Raw genomic sequence first — 26,037 nt, 5'->3', positions numbered from 1 at the left:
GTCGATAAAGATTTTGTTAGAATGGATGCAAGTTGTGCTTAAGCTGGAACATGTTGGATATGCAGCTTGTTCGCCACAACTCGTTTACATATGAAATGAATATCCAATTCAATATACTTCGTGCGAGCATTTAACACCGGGTTATGGGACAATATAACAACACTCAGATTGTCACACAAGAGTGTAGCTGAATGATAAGGTATGAAAAGTTCTTTGTATCAATGATTCAATCCAAGGAACTTTCGATGTTGTATGAGCTAAAGCTCTGGAGCCACCCGTGATTACTTTTAGGAATTCCAGGAAATTAGGTCCAAGAAAAACACATGATCCTCCTAAGGTAAAGTGTCTGTCGATGGGGTCAGTGGCTCAATCTGACTCGTTGTATGCACGCAGTGAAAGGTTATGCATTGAAGTTGTTGGATTGAAAAAAACTCATGCATGTTTGTGCCACTTAGGTGCATTCTCTTAACACACACACACAGAGAGAGAGAGAGAGAGAGAGAGAGAGAGAGAGAAGAGAGAGAGAGAGAGAGAGAGAGAGAGAGAGAGAGAGAGAGAGAGAGAGGAGAGGAGAGAGAGAGAGATAGAGGAGAGAGAGAGAGAGAAGAGAGAGAGATCGGAAGAAGAGAGAGGAGAGAGAGAGAGAGAGAGAGAGAGAGAGAGAGAGAGAGAGAGAGAGAGATAGAGAGAGAAGAGAGAGAGCAGAGAAGAGAGAGAGAAGAGAGAGAGGAGAGGAGAGAGAGAGAGAGAGAGAGAGAAGAGAGAGAGGAAGAGAGAGAGAGAGAGAGAGAGAGAGAGATTGTTATTGAATAATTTCTCATTAATGCATTAAGTCTTTGAGTTTGATATTTATACACAATCATTCAAGGTAGAAGTTAGTTATAACTTCTCTAACTAACTTCTTAACCATACTAACCACCTCACTTCATTCTATCTTCTAAATATTTCACATTCAAATTTAAAATACAAACCTTTAAATCTTTCTTTTTTAAAACACTTGTAAAGTAACAAATGAGCATGCTTGTCTCATTTAATTCCGCTTCACTAAAAAATAAAGCAGAACAAGATGGGTTGAGAACTTTAATAAAATTTGTTAAACATAACTAATTAAACAAGTGACTTGACTTGTTTAGACTCATACTCATCCAAAAATACATTATTGATGTGAATAAAGAAAAATAGTGGAACATATTGAAAATTTCAACTGGACCCGCTAAAAATGACTGCCTAAATAGGCAGGTTAATTTTGACACCCCTAAACATTTAAACATATGTATATTTTTAATTTACCTAACTGAAATCTTTAAATAAAAGAGTTTTTAAATCTTTCTCTTCCTTTTATCATACACAAAAATAGGGATAGAGTATAAAGATGAGATGACAAAAATTATTTTCTTAAAATAAATACAATTTCTGTTACACATATAAGCACTCAAATGCAAGAGTTCATACTAACTTTAGAGTCATCAATCAAAATTTAAAAAGATTACACACATTAATATACTTTATTACACACAAATCAATAGAACTTTAGCTTCATGTATCCACATCACAAACTGGAGCACCAATCAAAGGAATCTGACCCACAAGACCTTTCTTCAACCCCAATAACAAATCACACTTAGCATACATATTATAATGTGCAGATTTTATCTCACCACTTTTCCATCTTAACCTACCTTGAAACACAAGTTTCACACCCACCACACCATAACTCTCATCCACAACCAAACCATTCATCACATCCGCCGAAACCGGAACCGGGACGCTTCCTAACACCGGCGACACTGACACGGTCCCATGTTTCTCCAAGTAAAGAGACTGAAGAATAACATGAGGCGTAATCGGTTGGTTTCTATACGAGACGTAGGCGGAAAGCCTGTCGAAGTAAATTGAGACGCGCTTGTTTGGATTCCTTATGAAGATTGTGAACTGCATTGAGATTGACATGAATGGTGGCGAAGTTGCATTGAGGCTATAGATTGAAGCACTAGTGACTGTGATGTGAGGCTTTGAGGGATGGTAAGCAAGCCATAGGATGAGGATTATGATGCCGAGTAAAAGGAAGAAGATTGTGATGCATATGCAGTGTTCACGTTTCGGAGCATTCGGTATTCTGTAACGAGAATCCATGTTACCTTTGTGTTCCATTGGATAGTGATAACCTTGTTGATGTTGTTGTTGCTGTTGTTGCGTCATTTTGTTAGGAAAATTACGACGCGAATGGTGTTCTTGAGTTGGATCTTGTTGACGTTGTGAATGGTGTTGTTGAGTTGGATCTTCTTGGCGATGAATTTGCATTATTTCTGCCATTGTTTGTGTAAGAGTGTATGTGTGTATGTGTGAATATGAGTTTATTTGTTTGTGAGTTTTATGAGCAAGTGAAAAAGTGAAAAGAAATGTATATGAATAGCTAGGAAGAATTTGAACTAGGTTGCTTGGGATCCAAGTATAGTACTTTTTCATTTTTATTTGGATCAATGGTTGATTATTGATATGTGTGTTGCTTTCTGTTTTGTGCCTTGCTTTTTCTTTATCCAAGCTTCTTTTTTTTTCACTATCTTAAGGGGAAAAAATAATGTAGATTATTGATGAAGATAATGGCTAACAGCAACAATTGTATTATTGAACTGAAACATGTAGAAAATCACCACATTAAGTGTAGAGAACATAAGAGTCGCCAAGTCAAATTAACCTCTCAACCTATCAAATGTCTTTACAACTATTAATTATGCTATATTTACAAAATAATTATGTTGTGTTTAGAGGAAATAATTGAATTTTCTTTTAAAACATTTAAAATACTAAACAATTTAAATGATTTAATTGAAATTTATTTATATTCGATTTTTTTTATAAAGTATTAAAAAAATTCATTGTTACAAATTTTAGATTATTTTTATATATTTTACAAATTTTGGGTGAAAATTAAAATCTTAAAAATAAAGACCATTTTGTAATTTTTGGAAATTTAAGGACTATTTAAAATTTTGAAATTTATTTTGAAAATTTTGAAAATTTTAGAGGTCAATTTAAAAATTCTAAAAATTATAGGGATCAACGTGTAAATTTAAAATATTGATAATAATCAATTTGACATTAACAGTATATAGAATAAAAATGAATTTTTTTTTATATCATCTAAAATTCTTTAAATTTAATTTAAATAATTTTTTTATAATTCTTTATCATTTTAAAAATAAGCATTGCTAAATTTTACTAAGGTAGAATACAAAGAAAGATAAGAAATACACATCTTTTAAAATTAAAACTAAAACCAAAATCAAAACTACTATCTCCCAATTTAATGAAAATCATGCTGAGGATATTGTGTAAATCAATAGTTAAGATTCTTTTTTAGGGTGTTTATGGATCAATTTGGTTTGATTTCAAGAGAATTCAATGTCTAAACCGATCAAAAATATAGGAAAATACTCTTTCCACCCTTGGTGGTGCCTCCCACCCCCTTGAAAATTCAAAAATTCTATCAAGTGTCTTGAGATGCATCTCTTTACGCTCCTAAAATCACGCATATCTTCTCTATTCCGAGTTTCACTATAATCTTTTTAAAAAAATGGTTCAGAAATGCATATATGTACTATATTTTGGTGTATCTAGAGATGCATTTCTGAAATATCCCTCGAACTCATTTATGAGTTTGCTATCACGCAAATGATTTAAATAACAACTCAGTGATATTTCCGGAGATGTATCTCCATAAATGCCCAGCGGGAAACCATAGCAAAACCCTTGAAATGATTTATCTCGTTCTCAATCAACTTTTCAACACCACCAAAACATCATTCTTATATTTCATCACTTCAAAGGGAGCAAAATAAGATGGAATTGCAGATAAATATCATTTATTTTATCTCTCATTCTTTGCATTAATCTTAGTTTTCTAATGAAAAAAGAGCGTTGAGTCCGGAGATGCATTTTTGGACGATGCTAGGTGAGTTCGGGATGTGCACTTCGGACTGTCCTGATAGTTTGAAATATAACATTGTTTTTCTGTTATTGGTGGTAATAGATATGGTGCACATGGATATGTTTCCCAAAACTATTGTGAGTGTTGATGTTAAACCGGACGAAGTGAAGCATAATGTTAAACCGACTGAAGCGAATGATGATGTTCAACCGGATAAAGTGAATGATGATGTTAAACTGAACGCTCGACCGGCCGGTGTAGAGGTAGATGTTCGTGCACAATTTACTAATAAAGAACTATTTTTGTTCGTGAACATATCCTACAATGAGTCAGTAAGGACATCGAAAAATTGAGGTTTTACATTGTAATAGGAAGGTCTGACAATGGTTCAGATAGAAGACAATCATTTGTAACAATGGTATGCGAAAGAAGTGGCACGTATCAACCAAAGATTAGAAAGTTAAAACGAGATGGCGCTGAATCGAGGAAATGTGAGTGGCCGTTTAAATTGCGTGGATACCGTATGACGGATGATACATTGAAATTTAATGTGATTTCCGATAAATGAGAGGAGGACCACCAATTTGTCTGGCGTGATCTTATACAAGAGATGACAATGCATAGGGAATCATACACAAAGTTATACGGAAACAAAGGAAATTATGATAGAATTTGCAATGCTCTTGTTCCTTGTCTTAGTGGTCCGACTCTGTTTGACAAATGAATGTGCTTCCCAAAAATGATACATCTTATAGCAAGTGCTTGTGATATGGTGTGTATTGATTTAACACGATATGGTTTCTCTGAAACATTATTTTTAGATCCATCGAAGATATTATAAGAATGTTGCAACATCCTCAATAACATGTTTTTTATAATAGGTAATGTTGAATTTATGTAATGTTTATCTATGTAATGTTTATTTTGGAGTTAATTTATGTTTTTGATTCTGCCATTGTTTCTGTCTCTTTCTGTTTTGGACTAACAGAGAAAAATTTGAAGATGCATCTCTGGAATGCTCACAAAAAAAATGAACCAAATGGGAATACAGAGATACATCTTTGAATCAACATTTGATGCATACAGAGATGCATCTCCGGATCAAATTTAATAGAATAAGTGTTTCTCATCATTTTTGCCTCAAATGTGTGTGAAAAATATGCGTTCGGAGATGCATCTCTGAACGTTGGGGACATTTTAGTATTTTCGCGATGGTGTGGGATAACCCTTAAGGGTGAAAAGAGAAACTCCCAAAATATATGAATTGATTTTGATTGGATTTACACATTTTTACGATAAAGCGCAAACCGAACCAATGGTTAAGAATTTTTTTTGTGTTTCTTACTTTTATCTTCGTGCAAACTAGCATTCTCCTTTTAACAATTTTCCATTTTTGTAATCAAATGAATTTTGACAATTATTTTAAATTTCCTTACAAAATTTCCTTCTCTCGATGATTCCTTTATCGAAACACACTCTTAATATTATTTAAAAAAACTCTCAATGATGAGACTAACATTTAATACACCTATTTCTAAGATTATTCACGCCAGCTCCCAAATTTGTTCCAATTCTCCTAGCGATGGACTCCGCATAAAAAACATGGCCCAAATTCTAAAAGACTTCTCATTATTACGCCTCGGCAAGCCTTGGAGACAACAGCTATGGGTCGGCCATGGACACAAGGAGGAAACCCAATCATCAATCTTGATCACTCTATTAAAGCGTCGATGGTACAATGTAACCCTACTCTAAAACTCCACACTAGATCTATACCAGAGACGGATGCTCGCCGTTGGATGTCATCAGACAATTTCCCACGTTTCAAGCTAAAACGGTAGGAAACGTCTGAACCATCATTCATGTATAAAATATTTAATCTGAGACTTGAGGTATTCTCTCTAACCTCTAACTCGTTATATTCGTCATTTTTTTTACTAAATTAAATATTAAAGTACTAACCTTTAAAGTTCATCAATGCGCCGTTGTTTCAGATATTCATTGAGCTGCATCAAGACAATATTCCACCATTTCTCCTAGCATTTTTTGTTCTATAGTGTAAAAGATTTACTCCATCTGTTACTTTTTAAGTGTCATTTTTTGACTTTTTACACATACCAAGAAAACTAATCATTATTGTTATTTTTCAAACAATAATTCTTCTTTTACCTATAATACCCTTAATTATTTATTACATTCACTTTACTTTTTCTCTCTCTGCAATCATTATCTATGGGTAATTTTAACAAAATTGCAATTAATACTACCTTGAATTTTGCAAGTGACAATTAAAAAGAAACAATTTTTTTATAAGAAAGTGACACTTATAAAGGAACGGAGGGAGTAATAATTATGTTACTAGTTGGGTTCGTAATTATTGAGTCAACTGTTTTCAAAAGCATCACATGCCGATGAAAATGTCAAACATCATATCACCTATCACATATCACCTGCTCTGATGAAAATATCAAACAGCATACTACCTCTTATTCCTATATAAATACATTTAACTCAACCCATTTTCACTCTAAAACAAAATGTTTAAAGGGTCCCAGGTACCACTTGACAACTATTCTGAAAACAGATCGACAAAAAATTGTCTAAATTTTAACTTCTCATAAACAAAAATTGCCAAAAACATAGGAAAAAAAAAGGCAGAATGAACCCAAAAAGAGACGATACCATGTGAGATGGACCCAAGAAAGCAACATAGCAAGGCTGTGTGGCTGGATTTGAGCCTTTCACGGTTTCACTGATGTGTGTGTAGCATGTTCCACTGTCAATTCTACATGTTTATCACTGTTACTAGCATGGACATCTCCTTATCTTGTCCCAAACTCCCAAAAACATTTTTGTCCCGCAACTCAATTATTAGTTACTCATGCTTTAGTTCTGAAAAGTTTCTGCACTTATTATTTGAGAAATCACTTTCAACATTAAGTGATAAAAAAAAGCTTAGGGAGTACTGTCATCAAGCTCATTAGCATTTTGCTTTCTTAGTTATATCTTGAAAATCATAGATAGTAGAAAATTTCATGTTAAACTTCACATAATCTTATTCAAAAATAGTATAAAACTTGTCTCATAAATACATATCAGACAGTACTGTAAAACAAAAAGTACAAATCAGATGATAAAATAATTGCAGGAACATCTGATATGCCAAGACGCGAGTTCAAATCCATAACTTTCCACTTCTCAACACTTAATATGTATGTTTCGCCGGTGGATTCTTCAAACCAAAAAATAACAGAAGAAACAAAAATTGTGTAATAATTATTTTCTGAAGATCGTCTCAAATTTTGTTAGGAATCCATGGAACATTAGTGATTTTGATTAAGATTAATATGATAACGGAATGAGCCAGACTTTTACAAACAAAGAATTTTCTATAGCAACTGCTCCTACAGAAAGAGATAGTATCTCTGTCAATTGCCTATAACAGTGACAATATTCAATAGTGGATAAATATCAATGAAAATAAAACACCCTCCCAAGTCATTTTATGATTTTATTACGTGATCCTAAGTGAGTGTTTTCCCAAAAGTGGAGCGCTACTCATGCCACGTCATATTCCCTTGAACTATTTATTTCTTCTAGAATAAACAAGCCATGGTTTCGGATGTGGGCCAAAATCCAGCATTTGATCATTATTAAGGCCCAATTTTTCATTGGACTGCATCAGGGCTCTATCAAAGCCCTATCAAATTGGGAAATGCTCTGAAACAGTCCAATGAAGAATTGGGCCTTAATCACACACAAAATCATATTAGTCTTCGCTTTCCTGGTATTCACCTTAGTTTTAAGAAATTATGGTCCGGAGATGCATCTCCGTATATTACTTAAGTGTATTCGAAGATGCATCTCTGAAATACCCCATGCACTCATTTATGAGGTTTTATTATTCACGCAACTGATTTAAATAACAAGCCAATAATATTTCTGGAGATGCATCTCCGTAAATGCCTGTCAGATTTGATAAAACACCATCTTGCATAAGCTTCTTCTTCATACTAAAAAAAACTCCATTGCAAAACCCTTAAAAAACTTTCTCTCATTCTCAATCAACTTTTCAACACCAAAACATCATTCTTTTATTTCATCACTTTAAAGGGAGCAAAACAAGCTGAAATTACAGGTAAAGATCATACATTTCATCTCTCACTCCATGCATTAATCTTGATTATGTATTGAAAATGGACGTTGAATCCGGATATGCATCTCCGGACGAAGTTAGGTGTTGTCCGGATGTGAATTTCCGGATTGTCCTGTTAGTATGAATTTTAACATTGTTTTTCTATTATTGGTGGTAATAAAATGGTGCACCCATATATGTTTTCAAAATCTATTGTTAGTGTGATGTTAAACCGAATGAAGCGAATGATGATGTTAGAACACCGCTTCAAAGACGACATCCTTTATTCACAATTGGTTGGCAACGTATCTCGGACGGCTTTGAATTTTATTTTGCACAAAGCCAAGCGAGGACATACTTCTCGTCGATCTGAAAACCAAACTGAATACTCTTGCAATATTCAAAAAATCGGAGAGTCTCAAACTCGAGTACCGTTCATCCTCAATTGACAACAAATAGAAGATACGGTTCACCATGCTTGAATTGAAGACGGGTAATGATTTGAAGGTTATGTGGAGTACCTTCTATTGTTACTCAACAAAGGATCCGATTGAAGTAGATGCGACAATTCAAAGATCAACCGAAGATATTATAAAAGTGTTGCAACGTCCTGAACTAAATTTATGTAATGTTTATCTATGTAATATTTATTTAAGTTGGTTTTCCATTCTCCCTGTTTCTGTTTTAAATTAACAGATTTTTATTTTAAACTAATTAACAGAGCATATTCCGAAGATTCATCTCTGAAAAGCTCACATACTAATGAATTAAGTGGGTTACGGAATGCATCTCCGAATCAACCTTTTGTGCATACGGAGATGCATCTCCAGATCAAATTTTAATAGAAGTGAGGGTTTCCTATCATTTTCGTCTTAATTGTGTGTGAAAAAGGTGCATCCAAAGATGCATCTTCGGACGCTAGGGATATTTTAGTCTTTTCACGGTGATGGGGGAGAATCCCTAAGAGTGGAAAGTGCAATTCCCATCAAATTTTAATAAGAGATAATGCCTTTGTGTGTGAGTTGAGTTTAAAAAATGGTCAAGATTGTGAAATTATAGGTGCATAATGTGTGAGACTTGTCGCTGGACTCTTCAGAACAAAAGGGAAACAAAAATTGTGTAAGAATTATTCACTTGATAAGGTGGTCAAATTTTAATAGGAGATGATGTATTTGTGTATGAATTGAGTTTAAACATTGTTCGAGATTGTGAAACTAGAGGTGCTTAACTAAATATATTCAAACTGAACTACAGCCTATACCTGACCATAGTAAGGTTCAACCAAGAAAATATATAAACAGCTGAAATCAAACTTCAGAGCAATCCCACTAAATATATAGAATTCAAAAGTTAAATGCATCAATCAGAAGAAAAAGAAAAAAACAGAAGAAACCCCTAGATATGTTTAACATAACCCTTTAACTATCTAGCTACTGCTTTTAGGACAGCCTAATGCTTCAAGAAAAAAAACAGATTATTCCACTGTACACACTCCACCCCTCATCTAATCCTAGTGAGCAAAAATCAGTGATAAAGTCAACTGTAATTTAATACCAGGTAAGTTAAAAAGAGCAAGTTTCATTGATCACCATTAGCATCTGCATTTGGATGATCATCATTGTGTACTCCACGTACGAACTGCCCTTTCACCCGAAGGCGCTGCTCTGCGATTCTTTTCCGGCTCTGATAGCGAACCTGTGCAACAAATCAGAACGTTAAGATCTGTGGTTTAACATGCTATAAGTTTCCTAAGTAAATAAGTCATAGATTACACATACAATTAAATTCTAAAGAATCTAAATTAGTCATAGTACCTTTTTCGCGTAGCATCTCTCTTTCGCTTTAAACGAAACTTTGTTAGAGCTGCTTCTCTTTGACTCGAGCGATGAGAATCACTCAATCTAAATTCATCATTATCATAATAATAATCTTTTTTGTAGTTCCTACAATCACTAGAACTTCTTGAGTTCTTTGTAACCACATTTGAAGTAGGTCTTTCATCATTGCCACTATTAATATGATTCGAAGCACGGCAAATATCATTGTCGAATCCTGTACCACCACTAGGAGAATCATGCACTACATGATCCAAATCATGTTTTTTAGTAACATTTTGATTACGAAAACTGTAGTTAGCATCATAAGAGCAATTATGATGATGGTCTGAATTGTGACTTTCAGGATAGGACTGGGAAGAGGAACTTGAGGGAAAGGGAGAGCTCTCTTTTTGGAAACTTGATTTAGGATTCCACATGTGATGGAGAACATTATCAGCTAAGAACCCAGTGTTAAATAATTTTGATCCAAATTGTCCATAATGAGCCGTGACTGCATTAGTCATATCTTCTATTTTAATTGGGCCACCATATTGAATGCAATTATCAGCAGTTACTACTGATAATTCATGAGATTTATTAGAGCTCCAATTGGAGTTTTGAAAAAGTGGCCACAACATCTTACTACCATCAAACCTGCATGTAGAAATTTTGTCGATCACTATTAGAAAAATACCACATCCGTGAAGAATAAAGCAATATGAAAAATACCTTTAAGTGAAAGATTATATACTGATTTCTTGTCACACAACAATAAAAGCTTAAGATCAACATTTATTTTCGTGTAGCGGGAGAGGGGAACGCTACAACAAAAATTCAAACCTATACAGTTTTCGTTAGTCATTAAAGTCTTTTTAATGTACTACTTTGATTACAGATGAATAAGGGCAAAACACTGCTATCTCTTTAATCGTTAAAGACATAAATATATTTAACCATAACTAAGTTGCTCTCATAAACTATACTGAGGCTCTCACAATTATCTTTTAGACAAATCAATTGGTAATCAGCTTTTACCTAGATATAGAAAACTAGGACTCAGAAATTACGATGCAAAAGTGAAAAACAAAAGAACAAAATTCATGATGAGCTTCTAATTTTTGACTCATTTATTTTCTCGATACTCAGATCAAATAATGTATATTGCACCTAGATTTTGTGTTTTCATATCAATTAAAAAAGTGAAAAGAAAACAGCGGCCTCACTGGGGAAAGGAAGAAGTATTTGAGTGGTTCAATCCTTGCCATTCCTCAGTTGCTTCACTTGCTTGTTTGCATGAGCTGCCTGAATAATCACTTCTTAAAGACAGCTCCAATTCATTTTCAAAATCAAACTTGGTTTCTTTATCACCATTAATGCAATGGATTTCCTTAGTGCACTTTCGGAGATTCCCAACTGTGGAAATCAAGTCAATAGCCTTGCTAGAAGTTTCTATCAGTTCATCACTGCATCCGCGTATCTCAGTATCAGTATCCTGGTTCTCTCTGCATAGCTCAGCTCTAAATATTTCAATTTTGGATTCGACTTCAGAAGTTCTGTAGTCTTGTTCTAGCCTTGAGTCTGTCAATTTAAAAGTTTTGTTACACCATGCAATGCAATTGATTTCTCTAAAGGAAATATTTTTAGGCAATGAAGCAATTGTAATTGTAAAAAGTTATTAACTAATTTTAACTATAATTTTAACAGAGAAGAAAATGAGAGGAATTGAAATACCTTTTGCTTGATCATTAAGCTCAGTTGATTCTCTTTCAAGTTGGTTAGACTCCTCGTGTTTCAACACACCAATTTTGCTCAATTTGAAACAACTCTTCATCTGAGAGGCATTTTGCATATTATCCATGTATGCATTCTCAGCATCAGAAAATGGCAATGCACGTGTGCTCTGCACATGAATTGGAAAAACTTCTAATGTCTTCTAAGTGAAATTTAACAAAAACAACCTTATGTAGAAAGAAATTTTTCCTTAAGCTAAGTAGCTTTGGAAATGCATTGTAAACATGTCTTCAAATAATACTGAAGCCAAGCATAGAGAAATAAGTATGGATATAAATCCATAAAAAAGTTACATTGAACTTTAACCACTTCAAACCCAACACATCAAGAGCTAACAAAAATGGCGTATTAAAGTTGTGTTGTGAGATAAGTTTATAGGTGTAACTTACTCGAGCCTCACTCAACTTCTCACTGCATTCATTATTTTTCTGTGAGGAAGCCACAGAAACAGAATCAGTCGATTGATTGCCAGTAAAATTGTCTTCTATGGCAATTTTAAGTTTTCCTTGTGCAGATGTATTTTGGAGAGGCCTGTTAAGCTGTATAAATAGCATACGACAGAGGTTAAACAAGCATAAGTACGTGTATATATACTAAATTTCTAGGCCAAGGTGAAAGAAGGATATACATAAGAGTAAAAAGATTCAGAAGACATACAACATGCTTTCTCCATACATGCTGCCATATGTTCGTAAGCTCATTCTTCCGAATAGGTTTGATTAGAAAATCAGCTGCACCTTTACACATACAATTCATTACCATGCCACATGAATCGTGAGAAGACATCACTGCATGCTCGTGAGAAAAACTGTTAGAATATTAGAGTATCTTAGATTTTCTAATATAAATATGAAAATTTGATTCCCGATTAGTTTCTCCTTTGAAGTAGGAAAAGTAGTTATAATTTCTTCTTTAAAAACCTATTGAAAATTTCATGGGAATACACTTTCTCACCTTCTCACATGAGAATAATGGAAGTTATCTCATTTCTGGAACCTTTATAAAAGGAAATAATTTTTATCTTAACCTTGTAATAAAACGGGTATAGTCATTCCCTACCAATGTATTCCTGAAAATGTGTGTTTGGCCTTGAAACAAACACCCCCTATGAGTTTTTTCATTTCTTATTTGCTTCTGTCTTTAGAAGTCTAGCCTCATAATTTTAGCTTTTACTATTGATGTTTAAATTTTGTTAGCTTATGCCTTATGTGGCGGTTAAGCATAGCCGTTCCTACATAATGGTTATACTTTTGCCTGTTTTGACATTAGTTTGTTATCATAATGGAGTCTTTGATTCTTTTGAAGAGTGTAATGATACGCTAGAAGAAGATTGAAAGTTGAAGATTTTTACAAAGCATGAAGCATGTACCTCAGATTGTTGTCTCTATTGTTACATTTTCCCTTTTAAAGGATACATTTGTAACAAGTTTAAACTTTCATAACCTTTAACTTGAGCGGGAATGGTAGAATATTTTTAAAAAATCTTAAAATATTTTTTATATTATATTAGAGTATCTTTGGGATGGAGATTTTGGAGGGGAGGATTTATACAAAATCCATTACCTCAAAATAAACCATAAACAACTACGCATATCATTCTAATATCAAAATTAATAACAAACAGTAACAATTAGCAAGTTAACATACTTATAAGAGGAATATTTTTGCAAGTTTCATGCTCCATCATCAAAGCAAGAAGTGCTAATCCAGATATTTCAGGCAACTCCATTTCTGTTAAAACAAGATCAATTTCAACTTCCTTCTTTTGCAAAATCTTCCATGCCTTTACTCCATGAGAAACCGCAATAACTGCAAACGAATAATCACAATTAAGATCTAATAAATAAGCCATAAAATTAGATCAAAAAAAAAACAGTAACTAATCAGAGATAAACGAACCTTTGTAATTGCAATTCTTGAGAAGTGATGAAATTAAGCGACGAGTAGAACGATCGGATTCAACAAGCAGAACAGTAACCGTTATCTTTGGTAGAAACAATTCCCATCTAAAAACCTCTTTACAGTGATCATCATCATCATCGTTCTTCTTCTTCTTCACTGATTCATTCATATTTCTGTTTAATTCAACTTCTTCCTCCATTCTCGATTAAGCTACATTTCACACACAAAATGAAAATGAAAAATCATGAAAAAAATTAAAACCCTAATTTGAAATATTGGCTATGAATATAAGAGAGTAAACTAAAATTGAAATTCACCTTATAATTTATTTTTAGTTGAATTTTAGTTGAATTGAAGAGGTAAAGGATTTTCAAAACCGCGAAAACGCCGAAAATATCTTCCGTACAATTTTATTTTATTTTGAAGGATCGATTCAAAGGTGGTTTGTTACTGGAGGGTGAAGTGGCAAATTTTGGGCCGTTGATTTTTTAAATTTGGAGTTTGAGATTTTCTGTTGGGGTCCACTGATAGGACACGTGTACCTTTGTGTTTTATCTTGAGGCTGATATTTTTTTAGATGGGACGTCGTCATGAAATGCAAATCAAATTTTGATTTACCTTGGTTTAATCTCGTGGTGGGGAGACTCACACGTGGAGTGCTTGATATCTAAGTATTACTTAATTTATTTATTACTCAATTTTATTAGTGAAAAAATGCTGAATATTCTTTTTATCCTTTATATGTATTTTAAGGTGTATTTTATTGTTCTCTTTTATTTTTTAAAAGGATTAATTTAATCTCTTAATTCTTTTAACATTATTACGTTTGTCCTTTTTTATTAGCTCGGTTAGTAAAAGTTAATAATATTTGTCATGTGATGTCTACTTTACATTTATGTGGAGACTAAATTATTAAATTAATATATGTATAACTTCATTTAAGAAAAACAATTGCATTGATGTGTCATTTTGGTTTTTCAACTCATAAAACGCTAAGTTAGTCCATGGAGGAGAAGAAAGTAATTGAGGTGTTCTAGAGAAATTCTACTAAGACGAAATCAAAGGTGAAAAAAGTCATTGTCGGTGTTCAAGATAAAGTTTTCAAACTGGTTAGTAAATATTGTTAGTGTGTGAGACATTTTTAGTGGGGAGAGAAAGAGAGAAAATAAGGAAATAATGATTATTATTATTATTGAAGAATGATTATGTTACAAAACTGAATTACAAAGTATCTATTTATATACACCTAAATGACTTAACTACTAAGTAACAAATATAACAACCCTAAATCCTAATTAACTTTGGACTTGGGTCTCACACAACTTGGATTATATTACATATCTCAACATACCCCCTATAATCCAAGTTGTTGAACATACGCTAATCATAGTCGATCTGAACTATTCATAATTTCTTTCTCAAATTCAGGAATTTATCGATCTTCAATTCTTTGGTGAAAATGTCGGCCAACTGTGCTACACTTGAGCAATGTCTTACTTCGAGTTCACCTCGATTTACCTTCTCCCTTAAGAAGTGAAATTTAGTTCCGATGTGCTTACTACTTCCATACAAAATTGGATTCTTCGCAAGATTTATGGCTGACTTATTGTCGATCTACAACACCAGAGGTTTCTTCACTTCGACCTTAACCTCTTCCAGCACATATCTGATCTAGATTGTTTGACACACAACATAGAATCATGTTATATATCCAGCCTCACGCGATGACAATGTCATCACAGGTTGCTTTCTCGAGCACCATGAGATTAGAGCACCAAATACTTGAAAAAAAATAACCAACTGTGATTTTTCGATCTTCCTTATCTCCACATCATTCATCATCTGAATAGCAAGTAACCATATCTACTTTGCTTTCAGAGTCTCGTCGAAATAGAATTTCATAGTTTATCGATCCTTTTAAGTATCTCAGAATTCTTCTTGCAGCCTTCATGTGTGACACACTTGGTTCACTCATGTATTTATTCACTAATCCGACTTAGAAACTTATATCAGGTCGATTGTTGCACACATATCTCAGAGATCCGACAATTTGTTTGAACAAAGTTTTATCGACTTTGTCTTCCTCTCCATGCTTCTCCAACTTCAAATTTGGTTCGACATGCGAAGATGTAGGAGTCGAATCATCCATCCTAAATCTCTTAAGCATCTCTTTGACATACTTTATTTGATGTAGCATCATACCTTGCTTCAATATTTGAAATTTCATGCTTAGGAAATAAGATAAGTTTCACAGATCTGACATTTCAAATTCCCTCATCTTCAGCTCTTTGAACTTCGACAACTTCTTCAAATTATTTACAATCACCAGCAAGTCATCGACATATAAAATATATTTAGATATGTATCTAAATTTGAAATTAGCTATTAATTTTAAAATGAATAATGATTATATAAACTCAATTGTACTAAAATACAAAGAGAAAAAAATGGACTTGCGAATGAAAAAAAGAAGAATATTTAATATTTGAAAATAAAGATTTTATCTTTTAAATTGAGGTAATTATTGATTAAAATAAAATATGTGTTGTGTTGATACTGACCCGTAAAATATAAAATTTATTTGATACAATATAAAATGTATTTATATACAAATGTAAATTTAAAATGAGTTACTTACTTGTAAGATAAAAAATAATTATATAAACTCAATTGTATTAAATAATCATGCAAAAAAAATTACTCATGAGATGAAGAAAAAAAAAGAAAAGTTTGATATTTTGAAATAAGGATTTTGTCTTTCAAATCAAGGTAAATTATTGATTAAAATAAAATAAGAATTGTGCCGATAATGACCCATAAGATAAAGAAATTATTTGATATGATATAAAATATATTTAGTTACATACGCAAAATTCAAAATAATTTATTTAATTGTAAAATGAAAAATAATTATATAAATTTTAGTTATATTAAATAATCATACAAAAAGAAAAAAAAATCGTAAGATGGAGAAAGAAAAAAATTAATATGAATTTGAAAATAAAGAGTCTCTCAAATTAAGGTTGTGGTTAATTAAAATAAAATAAATATTATATAGATAGTGACTCATGAGATAAAATAAATTGTTAATTTTATTAAAATTAAGTGATAATAAATAAATAGAGAGAGAGAAAAAAAATTAAAATGAAAGTGACAAAACTGTGGGAAAAAGAAATGGGAGAGACATTTGAAATTTTAATAAGAGAGAGAATGAATGTATGTAATATTTAATAAGAGAGACATTTGACATTTGAGTATTTGTGATACTTTATAGTGAAATCAAATGATCACCCTTTAAGTCTAACACTAGAATCTCTATTTATACAAGTGTAAAATAATTACTCATAACTTTCATTTCTCTAGCCTTCGCCACGTATATCCCTGCTTGCGTCTTGCTTCTGAATGTTCTTTGTGTGTTTCTTGAATAAGACTGAGAAATAGTTATTTATTTGAACAATACGCTTCTTCGCGTCCAAGTAATTGCTATTCGACGCAGTCAAAAAAACTCAAATTTTCATGCCGTCGAAATGTTAGGAAAAAATGTTCCTTTTTCTTGAAAAAATTTAAGTCTTATTTGCACCTCTCCTTTTGAAACTTTGACTTTCGTCCCTAACATTTCGACAAAGATCCGGATGACATTAACTTGCTCCAAATCTTCTAACTTTACTGAGATTTTTTTCCCTTGTCGAAAATCTCAGCTAACACTCATATGTCTCAAAACTTAATAAGATTAATAGAAAAATGAAATATATTAATTTCAATAAATATTCAAATATTCAAATATGTGAAATATTATATTGAATTCTAGTATGGTCGAATGACAGTTTCTTGATTCGACAATCTGACGGGATCATTCGAAATTTGTTCACATGTTGTAATCAAAGTATGCTAGGATAGTTAGCATGTCGAATTAGACATCTTTGTTATGTTCAAATGTTTAAGTTAACTTGTGTAAAGGGTCTGTGTGTAAAAGTTTATTAGTTTAATGTGTTAATTTTCTTATAAAAATAGCATATTAGTCTCTCATCATTGTATAACACAAATCCTAATTAGGGTTAGAGTAGTTATTTGCTACTTTGTAACACTTGTAATCTTGTTCCGAAGAGAAAGTAAAGAATATCAATTTATAATCAATTTTATTGTGTTATTCTTGCTTCTCTCTTTTCTACCTTATGGATTTCTTATCGATCAAAAAATCAATTATACTTTATTATTTCAGCATCGTTTTTCACATCAAAATAATTACTCTAAAATTATTGTTTACAATTTGAGTATAAGTAACAGTAAATTATTAGTTTAAACAGAAAGAAAAGGAAGTTATCAATGCAAACATATTTCCTTTAACTAAAACAAATAATATTAATATAATCTGGTCATATATATAGAGAGAGAGAGAGAGGTTTATAGGTTTTCCTCCCTCGCCAATAAACACTTAATTTGCTCTATGCTTTCTAGTCCTAACAATTATAATAACATGGATAACTGGATGTTGTGTGGGAGTTTAACTTAATAAAATCTTCTAATGAAAAACAAGGAGGCAACCCTATAGATATCAATATTGCTACAAGACAAATCACTACGAGAAGAACAAGAAACTCATATTTGAAAAAAACTGGATTACTAGTGAAGATAGCTAAGGCATTGTTATCCAAAGCTAGAACATGTCTCTTGGTGATTAGACTGATGGGTTGAAATCCACCTTGAAGGGTCTATCTAAATGGGGTCATGAAAAATTTGGGAATCTGTCCAAGAATGTTAAAATGGCTCATAGAAATATTACTAATCAGAGGAGAAATAATCATATCATAGAGATTATAGAAGCCGAAAAGATTATAAATGAATTTCTCAAAAGAGAGGAAATCTACTGGAGTCCAAAGGGCCAAAAGTTTGTGGATTGTGGCTCACTGAAGGTGACAGAAATCTGAAGTATTTCTATCAAAAGGCCAGCCAAAGAAGAAAAAAGAACATGATCACCCACATCAAGGGGATGTGATGGTACTACCTACATTAGGGAGAATGATATTTTAAACATTATTTTGTTTGTATAACTAAGGTTAAATCTCCTCCGTATTTGAGGTTAAATGTTTTATTTTTGTAATAGTGAAGTTTTGAAACTTCAAAATATGAACGAGAGGAAGTGTGAAAGTTCACTCAATCGCGTCAGAGTGATCAGTATTTTGTAAAAATTCAAACCCACACGTTAAAACATGTATTAAGTTTATGTTTCTCCAAGAAAACAACAAAAAAATTGTTTTGAAATCATGCCAGATGAATCCAGAATTATCATAATAGTTTTGGACAAGTTTATAAATTGTCCAATCGATTGGCACATATCTTCAATGCATTGGGTCAGTGTAACTGTTCACCATAAATGGTTGTGACAATGTCTTAATGAAGGGAAACACATCTCTATCAATTCTTTCCATTTTGAGCATTTGCAAACGAATATATGGGGCTTCCAATTGATTGGTCTAGTGTCCTAATCAATTGGATCATTAATTTGGTCCATGAATAATTTCCTTTTTTTGTACTAATCTCTGACATAGAAATAGAGGTCTCTTCTTTCCCATTTATCATCAAGAAATATGAGTTCTTTATCTCACTCCTCACTTTGTGTCTCTTAAAATATTTTCTACTTTCTCTCACTTTTATTTAGCATTGAACTTTGAGAAAGTCATTCTATTTAAGTGAGATTTTGTATTCTGGAAAATGGGGATTTTGTAAATTCACCAACAGGTATTTCTCTCTTTGTTGAGTAATTTTTCATAAGGGAGTGGTTGTTTGGGATGAAAGTTAAACCTGTTAAAAGTGATTTAGTTTTTAAGTTCCAGTTCGATCGTGAGCTCAGTCCATATAAAAAAATCTACTTGGTTCGAGATTATTCTTGTGTAAGCTCAATTTAATTGTTGATGCCAGTACATAATTTAGGGATTACTCTTTCCACCTTTAAGAGTGCGATTCATACTCTTAAAAATTCGGAAATATCCTTATGTCTAGAGATACATCTCCAGACGCACCTAAAATCATTCCAACAAATGTATCACAAGTGAAACACCTCTGTTATGTTCAAAAATATGTCCAGAGATTAATCCTATAACCAGGTCTTACTTTAGCGTTACCCGGAGTCACAATACAGTGCAACATTGCAATTCATCTCTGAATTTTCGAACAATTTTTTTTAGACATAATAAGGATGTTTCACTTGCTATGTGCTAAAACGTGTGTATAAAATATGCATCTACAGTCACTAAAGAGATTCACTAACTTGTAACGCCAACTTCGTTAAAAGATGTAATTACCCGAAGAAAAAAACATCACAATTTCTGTCAAAAAATAAAGCTAGAGCAACATGTTTATATAGATAAAACAACTTTGAAGAATATCATTCTTAACACTAATTCCACAACCAATAACAAATATAAGACAGGAAAAACAAACTTTTTAACCTAAAGAACAAATCCTGTTTATATTAGACAACATAGACGACACATTCTATGAGTAACATTTTATGATTAGTAACCATATTAAAAAAACATTGATACAAAAATGAAAGCACACAAGAAAAGATCAGACATGAGCAGTGCCTTCTGTAAACTTTGGATCTTCACATCTATACCTGCCATCTGGTCCAATTCCAAAACCTTTCGGATCGGCAAACACATTCTCTAGAAGCTGGCTGCGCTGTGGCTGAGGACTCTTTTCGGCAAATTCAACGGCGTCTTCAAGGCTCTCATCGATTTTCTTGTCTATCGTTTTCAATTCTTGTTCAGTGGCTAACTTGTTCTCGAAAAGGTATTTCTTCAATGCAGTGATGGGATCCCTAGCAGCATAGTGGTCTTTCTCAGCTGCCAAATAGAAAAAAAAATATTACGATCTTACGATCCAGCGCTCGATCTTGACTACACTGATCAAAATATATACACACTTCACAAATTAAGAATGTAAACGAATTAGATTATATCGAAACAAATGCTTACCAGGGTTACGAAGCTCATCGGGGTCAGCCAATGAATGTCCTCTAAATCTATAAGTCTCGCATTCAACTAGAGTCGGTCCCTCTCCTCTTCTAGCTCTATCAATTGCCTCCTTTGCCACCTCTCTGACCTTCAAAACATCCATCCCGTCGACATGAACTCCCGGCATTCCGAACGCTGGACCTTTTTTCCATATCTGAGGATCCGAAGTTGCCCTGATATGCGACATCCCAATGGCCCACAAATTATTTTCCACCACAAACACAATTGGCAATTTCCACAAAGCCGCCATATTCAAACACTCAAAGAACTGTCCGTTATTACAAGTCCCATCTCCGAAAAATGCCAATGCCACATTATCAGAATCGGCCTGATTCAACACCTCTCTTTTGTACTTCATGGAAAACGCTGCACCGGTAGCCACTGGAATTCCTTCACCGATGAACGCAAAACCGCCAAGCACATTGTGTTCTTTCGAGAACATATGCATCGAACCACCTTGACCTCGGCAGCATCCCGTTGCCTTCCCAAAGAGTTCACTCATCACAGCTCGAGAAGGAACCCCTTTACTCAACGCGTGAACATGGTCTCTGTATGTGCTCACGATGCAATCTTCTTTCCGCAAATACTTGATGAATCCAGTCGACACAGCTTCTTGACCATTGTACAAGTGAACGAAACCGAACATTTTACCTCTATAATACATCTCAGCACACTTGTCTTCAAAGGACCTGCCTAATACCATGTCTTCATAAAGCAATAACCCTTCCTCTTTAGTAATAAGCTGCACACACAAATACAGATTAAAACAACAGCCTAAGAAAACAAACTTTTTCAAACCTCTTTGGTTTGAGGATAAAAAGCATGGTTTCAATTTTGGCTTTTAAAAAAAGCATCCTAGTAGTTTTCAGTTTTCACAACCTTGAAATAAGTAACAAAGTGAAAATAAAATGTAAATAAAGCAGGTATGATTAATAAAAATAAAGGGTTAGATAACTAAAATGGTTATATAAATTGATTTTGTCTATGTTTGTTTTAGCATTGGAAACTAAAAAAATGCGTGTATGGATAGAAGCTCTGATTACTAGCTTCTGTATTTCCGCGTTAAAAGTGCATTGGAACGTGATTTTACTGGCGCAAGCGCCACTCCAAACACATGCTTTATAAACTAGGTTCCGGTTAAACGTGGTTTAAATTTAAAGTGATTTTCGTTTGAATACGTTCACGGCAAAGTGAGTTCAGCAATAAATTCGAGTAAAAAAATCAATTCTGAATGCAAAAGCCAAATTTTCAGTTTCATGTTAGAATCAATTCTACTCAACAATACTCAAATATGTCAAAATCAATCATGTGTATGATAGATTTTCCGTTTGGAGCACTTCGAATTGATCCAGAACGTGCATAATTGATTTTGATTTTGACATGTTTGATTGCTCTCGAATAGAATTGATTATACTTTCTAGAATTGATTCTACTTGAAGCTATAATTTGTAGCTCTTGAGTCTAAAAGTGACTTTTACAATGAAATTTACAGTTCAACTCACTTTTGCAGTAATTTATCTAAACATAGAATCAATTTGTCTTCGACTAACTTTTAGCCAGAATCAATTCACTCAAAATCAATTTTCTTCGTTGCCGAACCACACAAGCGCTATATAATTCTAGAATCAATTTTGACCCCTCCAATCCCCATAAGTGAAATCAATAATACACTAAAAGTGGAAACAAAACAAGACCTCAGAAAGCACAACCAAACCAGCTTCTATAGTCTAAACTTCAGAAACCAATTGAACAGATAACACAAAAAACAAAACCCATAAAATCACAAATCATATATCACTACACTTAGAACCCACAAAACCTCTGAAAAACAATAACAATATAGCCCAACAAAAAAAACGTTTAAAATCCCAATCATGTAGCTCGTAAACCCAACCCAACATGGTTCAATTCATCTCCCAGAATATAACAGAATCAAAAGTTAAGTTTTTTACATAACCCCATAAGCCAGAATCAACACCAATTAACAGTAAATTTTTCACATGAAAAACAACAAAGAACGATAAAGGGTTACCAAATTGGAGGTTTGTTGAAGAAGAACAGCAACAGGTGATGACGAACGGCGATGAAGAAACGGCTTAGTGGGAGAATTGAAACGAAGAAACTTCTGAGTGGATCCAAGGAAAGAGGAAGAAGAAGGGTTGTGTTTGAAGAGATCAGAAGAGAAAGAGAGTGGTTTCTCATTGGATCTTGGAGTTGAGGAATTGACAGGAACCGCAAGAAGAGAGTGTGAGAACTTGGTTGCAGTGAAAGACATTTTTTTTTCTCACTTTGCAACACAAAGTGAAAAAACCAGAGATGTTTTTTTTTTAAGGTTGTGGTTATGAAAGGAAAATGGAACAGAAAATAAGGTTGTTTATTTATATGAAAATAGCAGAAATTAAGGTTAAGTGAAAAGTGGCGGAGAAAACTAGAGAGTGGGGCTTGGAGATAATCGTCTTGTGTTTGAGGGGTGTTTTTGGCTATGCTTAGTTGTCTATGAGTTCTATGTGCAAATTCATTAGAATGCCACCAAAAAACCAACTAACTTTTACTACATTAACATTCATTTAGTATGAGGTTGGTTATAGAGTTGAGGAGAAGAAAAAAATGGCTCAAATTGATTTAAGTTTTATAAAATTGATTTTGATTTTAAGTTAGTTGAACAAAAACTAATTTATGTTTGAATGTGGTGGGATGCACTTTTGTAAGATTTTTTTTTATAATTAGTTTTTATTTTCAAAGTTCAATACAACAACAATTATTAGTTTGTCATGCTTATTTATTATATAGAGAAAAATTAATATGATAAAATAATTATTAAAAAATAAATATTAAAATTAAAAATAATAAAAATTTATTGATCATTATGTACTTGTAAAAAATAAAAAATGACAAAAATAATCACCATAACTTTATCATCACGATCATGTTTTCATTGAAATCATTAATTTCAATATTTTTTCCTAACTTCTCTTATAGTTTTTAAAGGTTTTTTTATATCTCTAGTTGTTTGACTCCTCTCTATCTGATTTATTCTTCTTATCGTAGAATTTATAGGCATTCTCTCTAGATATTTGAACCACTTACGTTTATTTTCCACCATCTTTTCTACTATAAGTGTCAGCACAATACCATTTCTAATATTGTCATTTATAATTATATAATGTTTAACCTTATCATACATTCAACAAAATATTTTCATCTCGGTTACACTTACTTCATTTTCATATTGATTCTTAATCGCCCAACATTATGTTATGTACAACATCGTAGGTCTTACCACAGTCCGATAAAATTTTCCCTTCAGCTTTTAGAGGTATCATTGTGTCACATAAAATCTTTGAAGTTCACCTCCATTTCACCCATCCAACTTAAATTTGATGTTATACATCCTCTTCTATTTCTCCATCATGTTGTATTATGGAACCAAGATATTTAAACTGCATGACTTGTGGGATGTTACGGTCTCCAACTTCCACCTTTAGGTTAGAAACACTTCTCTTTTTGTCAAACTTACATTGCATATTATTTCTGCTTAGGAGAAAGTCGTGTGTTTCTAAAGCTCATCTCAATCCTCTCATTTAAGTCCTCTTTCAACTCTCCAATCAAAACTATATCATCTACAAAAAGCATGCATCTCAATGCTAGCTCTTGGATGTATTCTATTAGTACATCCAAAATTAAAATAAAAAGGTATAGGCTTAAGATTGAATCTAAATCTATTGTAGTGGGAAAATTGTTTGTCTCACCACCATGTATATGCACACTAGTCGATACCCCTGGATACATGTCTTGAATAACTCAAACTTTTGCAATCCTAACCCTAGGGTATTGGTGGAGAATATAGAATTTTAATGGTTTTGAAGGGGGGTTAATGGACTATTCCCCTAAAAACAATTTCCAAAACCATTTTCTTTGAAACTCAAAGTTTTATAAATAGATGTGCATTTAACAGGCAGAAGCAACATCTTGAGGAGGTTTTGTAAATCATACGATTAATAGAATAATACATTTAACTTAGACTATCATTGAAGTTGTTTTTCCTCTTAGGGTTTTCCATAGTTTGTGTTTTGTTTATTATCAATTTAGTTTTTGGTTTATTTTTCGTAATTGAGTTTTCTCACATAGTTGTGCATTCTAGGACTGAGTACTAAATCATTTTTACATACGTATAAATTAAACTATTTGATTAAGCTCAATGCAATATGTTTCTAGTCAATTAGTCTGAGGTTGGATCAAAAAACACATGAGAATATGGTCCAAATTGTGCCAAGTCTCGGTTCAAAAAGCTTTGTTAAAATTTGAGTTTTTGGAAGTGTGATTAGAATCAGGACATTGGCTTACTCGAATCAAATATCTGAAAAATTAGGATTTAATTTTGTGAGTCTAATTCGAATCATATGATGGTTTGACTAGAATCAAATATGGTTCTGAAAAATAGGATTTTGCTTTTGCGAGTTTGATATGAATCAAAGTAAATCATGACTCAAATCATAAAGGTTTGATTAGAATCATGAGAAATCTTGACTTGAATCAAATTCTGGCAGCAAATTTTGGATTTTTGGTTCTATAATATTGATTTGAATCATAGATCTAGTTGACTCGAATCACATGACATGAATCATAAAAAGCTTAGTTAGAATCATGGGAGTAGTTTTTCTTGGTTCTTAGATATTGAATCGACCCATACCATTTTCTTTTGACTTTAATCAAGTGGGTATTTTCTCTCAATTTTGTGTGTTTTCTCATATGCATATATAAATCATTTGTTCAAATCCCTCTCATAATAATTATATGATTTAGAGCTTAAAACATAAATTTTCTCTCAAACATTCAAAAGCATTGAGTTTTATTTTGAGTTTGAAATCGAAATCTCTCTTCATCTTCGACCTCTTGTGTTTTTCATTGATGCTTGAATTAAATTTTCAACTTAAGGTGTGAGGAGGTTCATTTTGTGATCAACCCTTTGCGAAGAGTTTTGAATATTTTAGGTTTGGCATCTTAGTGTGGTGTTGTTGCTAGGATCGGTAATTCATCCGAAAAAGAAGGAGGTTCTTTTGTCCATGATTACTTCGGTAGAGTTATGTGGAAGTAGATACATACGAAGTTGGAGTTTTTCTCATCTTCGGACAGTTCAAGGCTCAAGGAACTATTATGGTTATGTAAAGGTCGCTCTAGAACGGAAGCTTAGAGCAACATTCTTCAAGCTAGAAGATAGAAGTCAAAATTGAGTAAATATTTCGAAAAATTCAATATCAGAAGTTGTGTACGGTCAAAGAGGATTTAAATTGAGGATATTTATCTTAAGCATTACCTCGAATTGTGATTGTACTAAAATAATCTATGTAATATTGTCAAAATCAAAGTGGAAGAACAACAAAGTTTCAATGGGAAACCATTGGATAGTGGAGTAGGCACAAGTGAGGACGACATACCAAACCATTATAA

At 32.8% G+C, this 26,037-nt stretch overlaps 2 protein-coding genes and 1 pseudogene across 2 annotated transcripts; all 3 read right to left on the bottom strand.

Moving 5' to 3' along the window:
* Window positions 1-1,373: 1,373 nt before the first annotated feature.
* LOC127076150 (NDR1/HIN1-like protein 26) lies at window positions 1,374-2,454 on the bottom strand. The gene has a single exon (XM_051017715.1). The coding sequence runs from the start codon at window positions 2,311-2,313 to the stop codon at window positions 1,537-1,539; it is 777 nt and encodes a 258-aa protein (XP_050873672.1). The 5' UTR covers window positions 2,314-2,454; the 3' UTR covers window positions 1,374-1,536.
* Window positions 2,455-9,339: 6,885 nt separating this feature from the next.
* On the bottom strand, window positions 9,340-14,015 carry LOC127076149 (two-component response regulator-like APRR3; annotated as a pseudogene).
* A 5,898-nt stretch (window positions 14,016-19,913) lies between these two features.
* On the bottom strand, window positions 19,914-23,123 carry LOC127076148 (pyruvate dehydrogenase E1 component subunit alpha-3, chloroplastic). Its single transcript, XM_051017713.1, has 3 exons — window positions 22,622-23,123; window positions 20,551-21,331; window positions 19,914-20,418 (listed from the first exon to the last, which is right to left on the bottom strand). Exons 1-3 carry the CDS (start codon window positions 22,862-22,864, stop codon window positions 20,141-20,143), a joined length of 1,302 nt encoding a protein of 433 aa, XP_050873670.1. The 5' UTR covers window positions 22,865-23,123; the 3' UTR covers window positions 19,914-20,140.
* Window positions 23,124-26,037: the final 2,914 nt, after the last annotated feature.

The sequence above is a fragment of the Lathyrus oleraceus genome, chromosome 4 (genome assembly GCF_024323335.1).
Source record: "Lathyrus oleraceus cultivar Zhongwan6 chromosome 4, CAAS_Psat_ZW6_1.0, whole genome shotgun sequence".
Lineage (NCBI taxonomy): Eukaryota > Viridiplantae > Streptophyta > Magnoliopsida > Fabales > Fabaceae > Lathyrus > Lathyrus oleraceus.
The sequence above is the reverse complement of the archived record's forward strand: the minus strand, read 5'-3'. Positions and strand labels throughout refer to the sequence as shown.

What these genes read in the sequence shown, in the direction of transcription:
- LOC127076148 (XM_051017713.1), bottom strand. Translation starts at nt 22,864, where the DNA reads ATGTCTTTCACTGCAACCAAGTTCTCACACTCTCTTCTTGCGGTTCCT. An exon ending in TTCAACAAACCTCCAATTTG is followed by an intron (nt 21,332 to 22,621) that starts GTAACCCTTTAT and finishes TTGTGTGTGCAG; the next exon opens with CTTATTACTAAAGAGGAAGG. An exon ending in CGATGAGCTTCGTAACCCTG is followed by an intron (nt 20,419 to 20,550) that starts GTAAGCATTTGT and finishes TCTATTTGGCAG; the next exon opens with CTGAGAAAGACCACTATGCT.
- LOC127076150 (XM_051017715.1), bottom strand. Translation starts at nt 2,313, where the DNA reads ATGGCAGAAATAATGCAAATTCATCGCCAAGAAGATCCAACTCAACAA.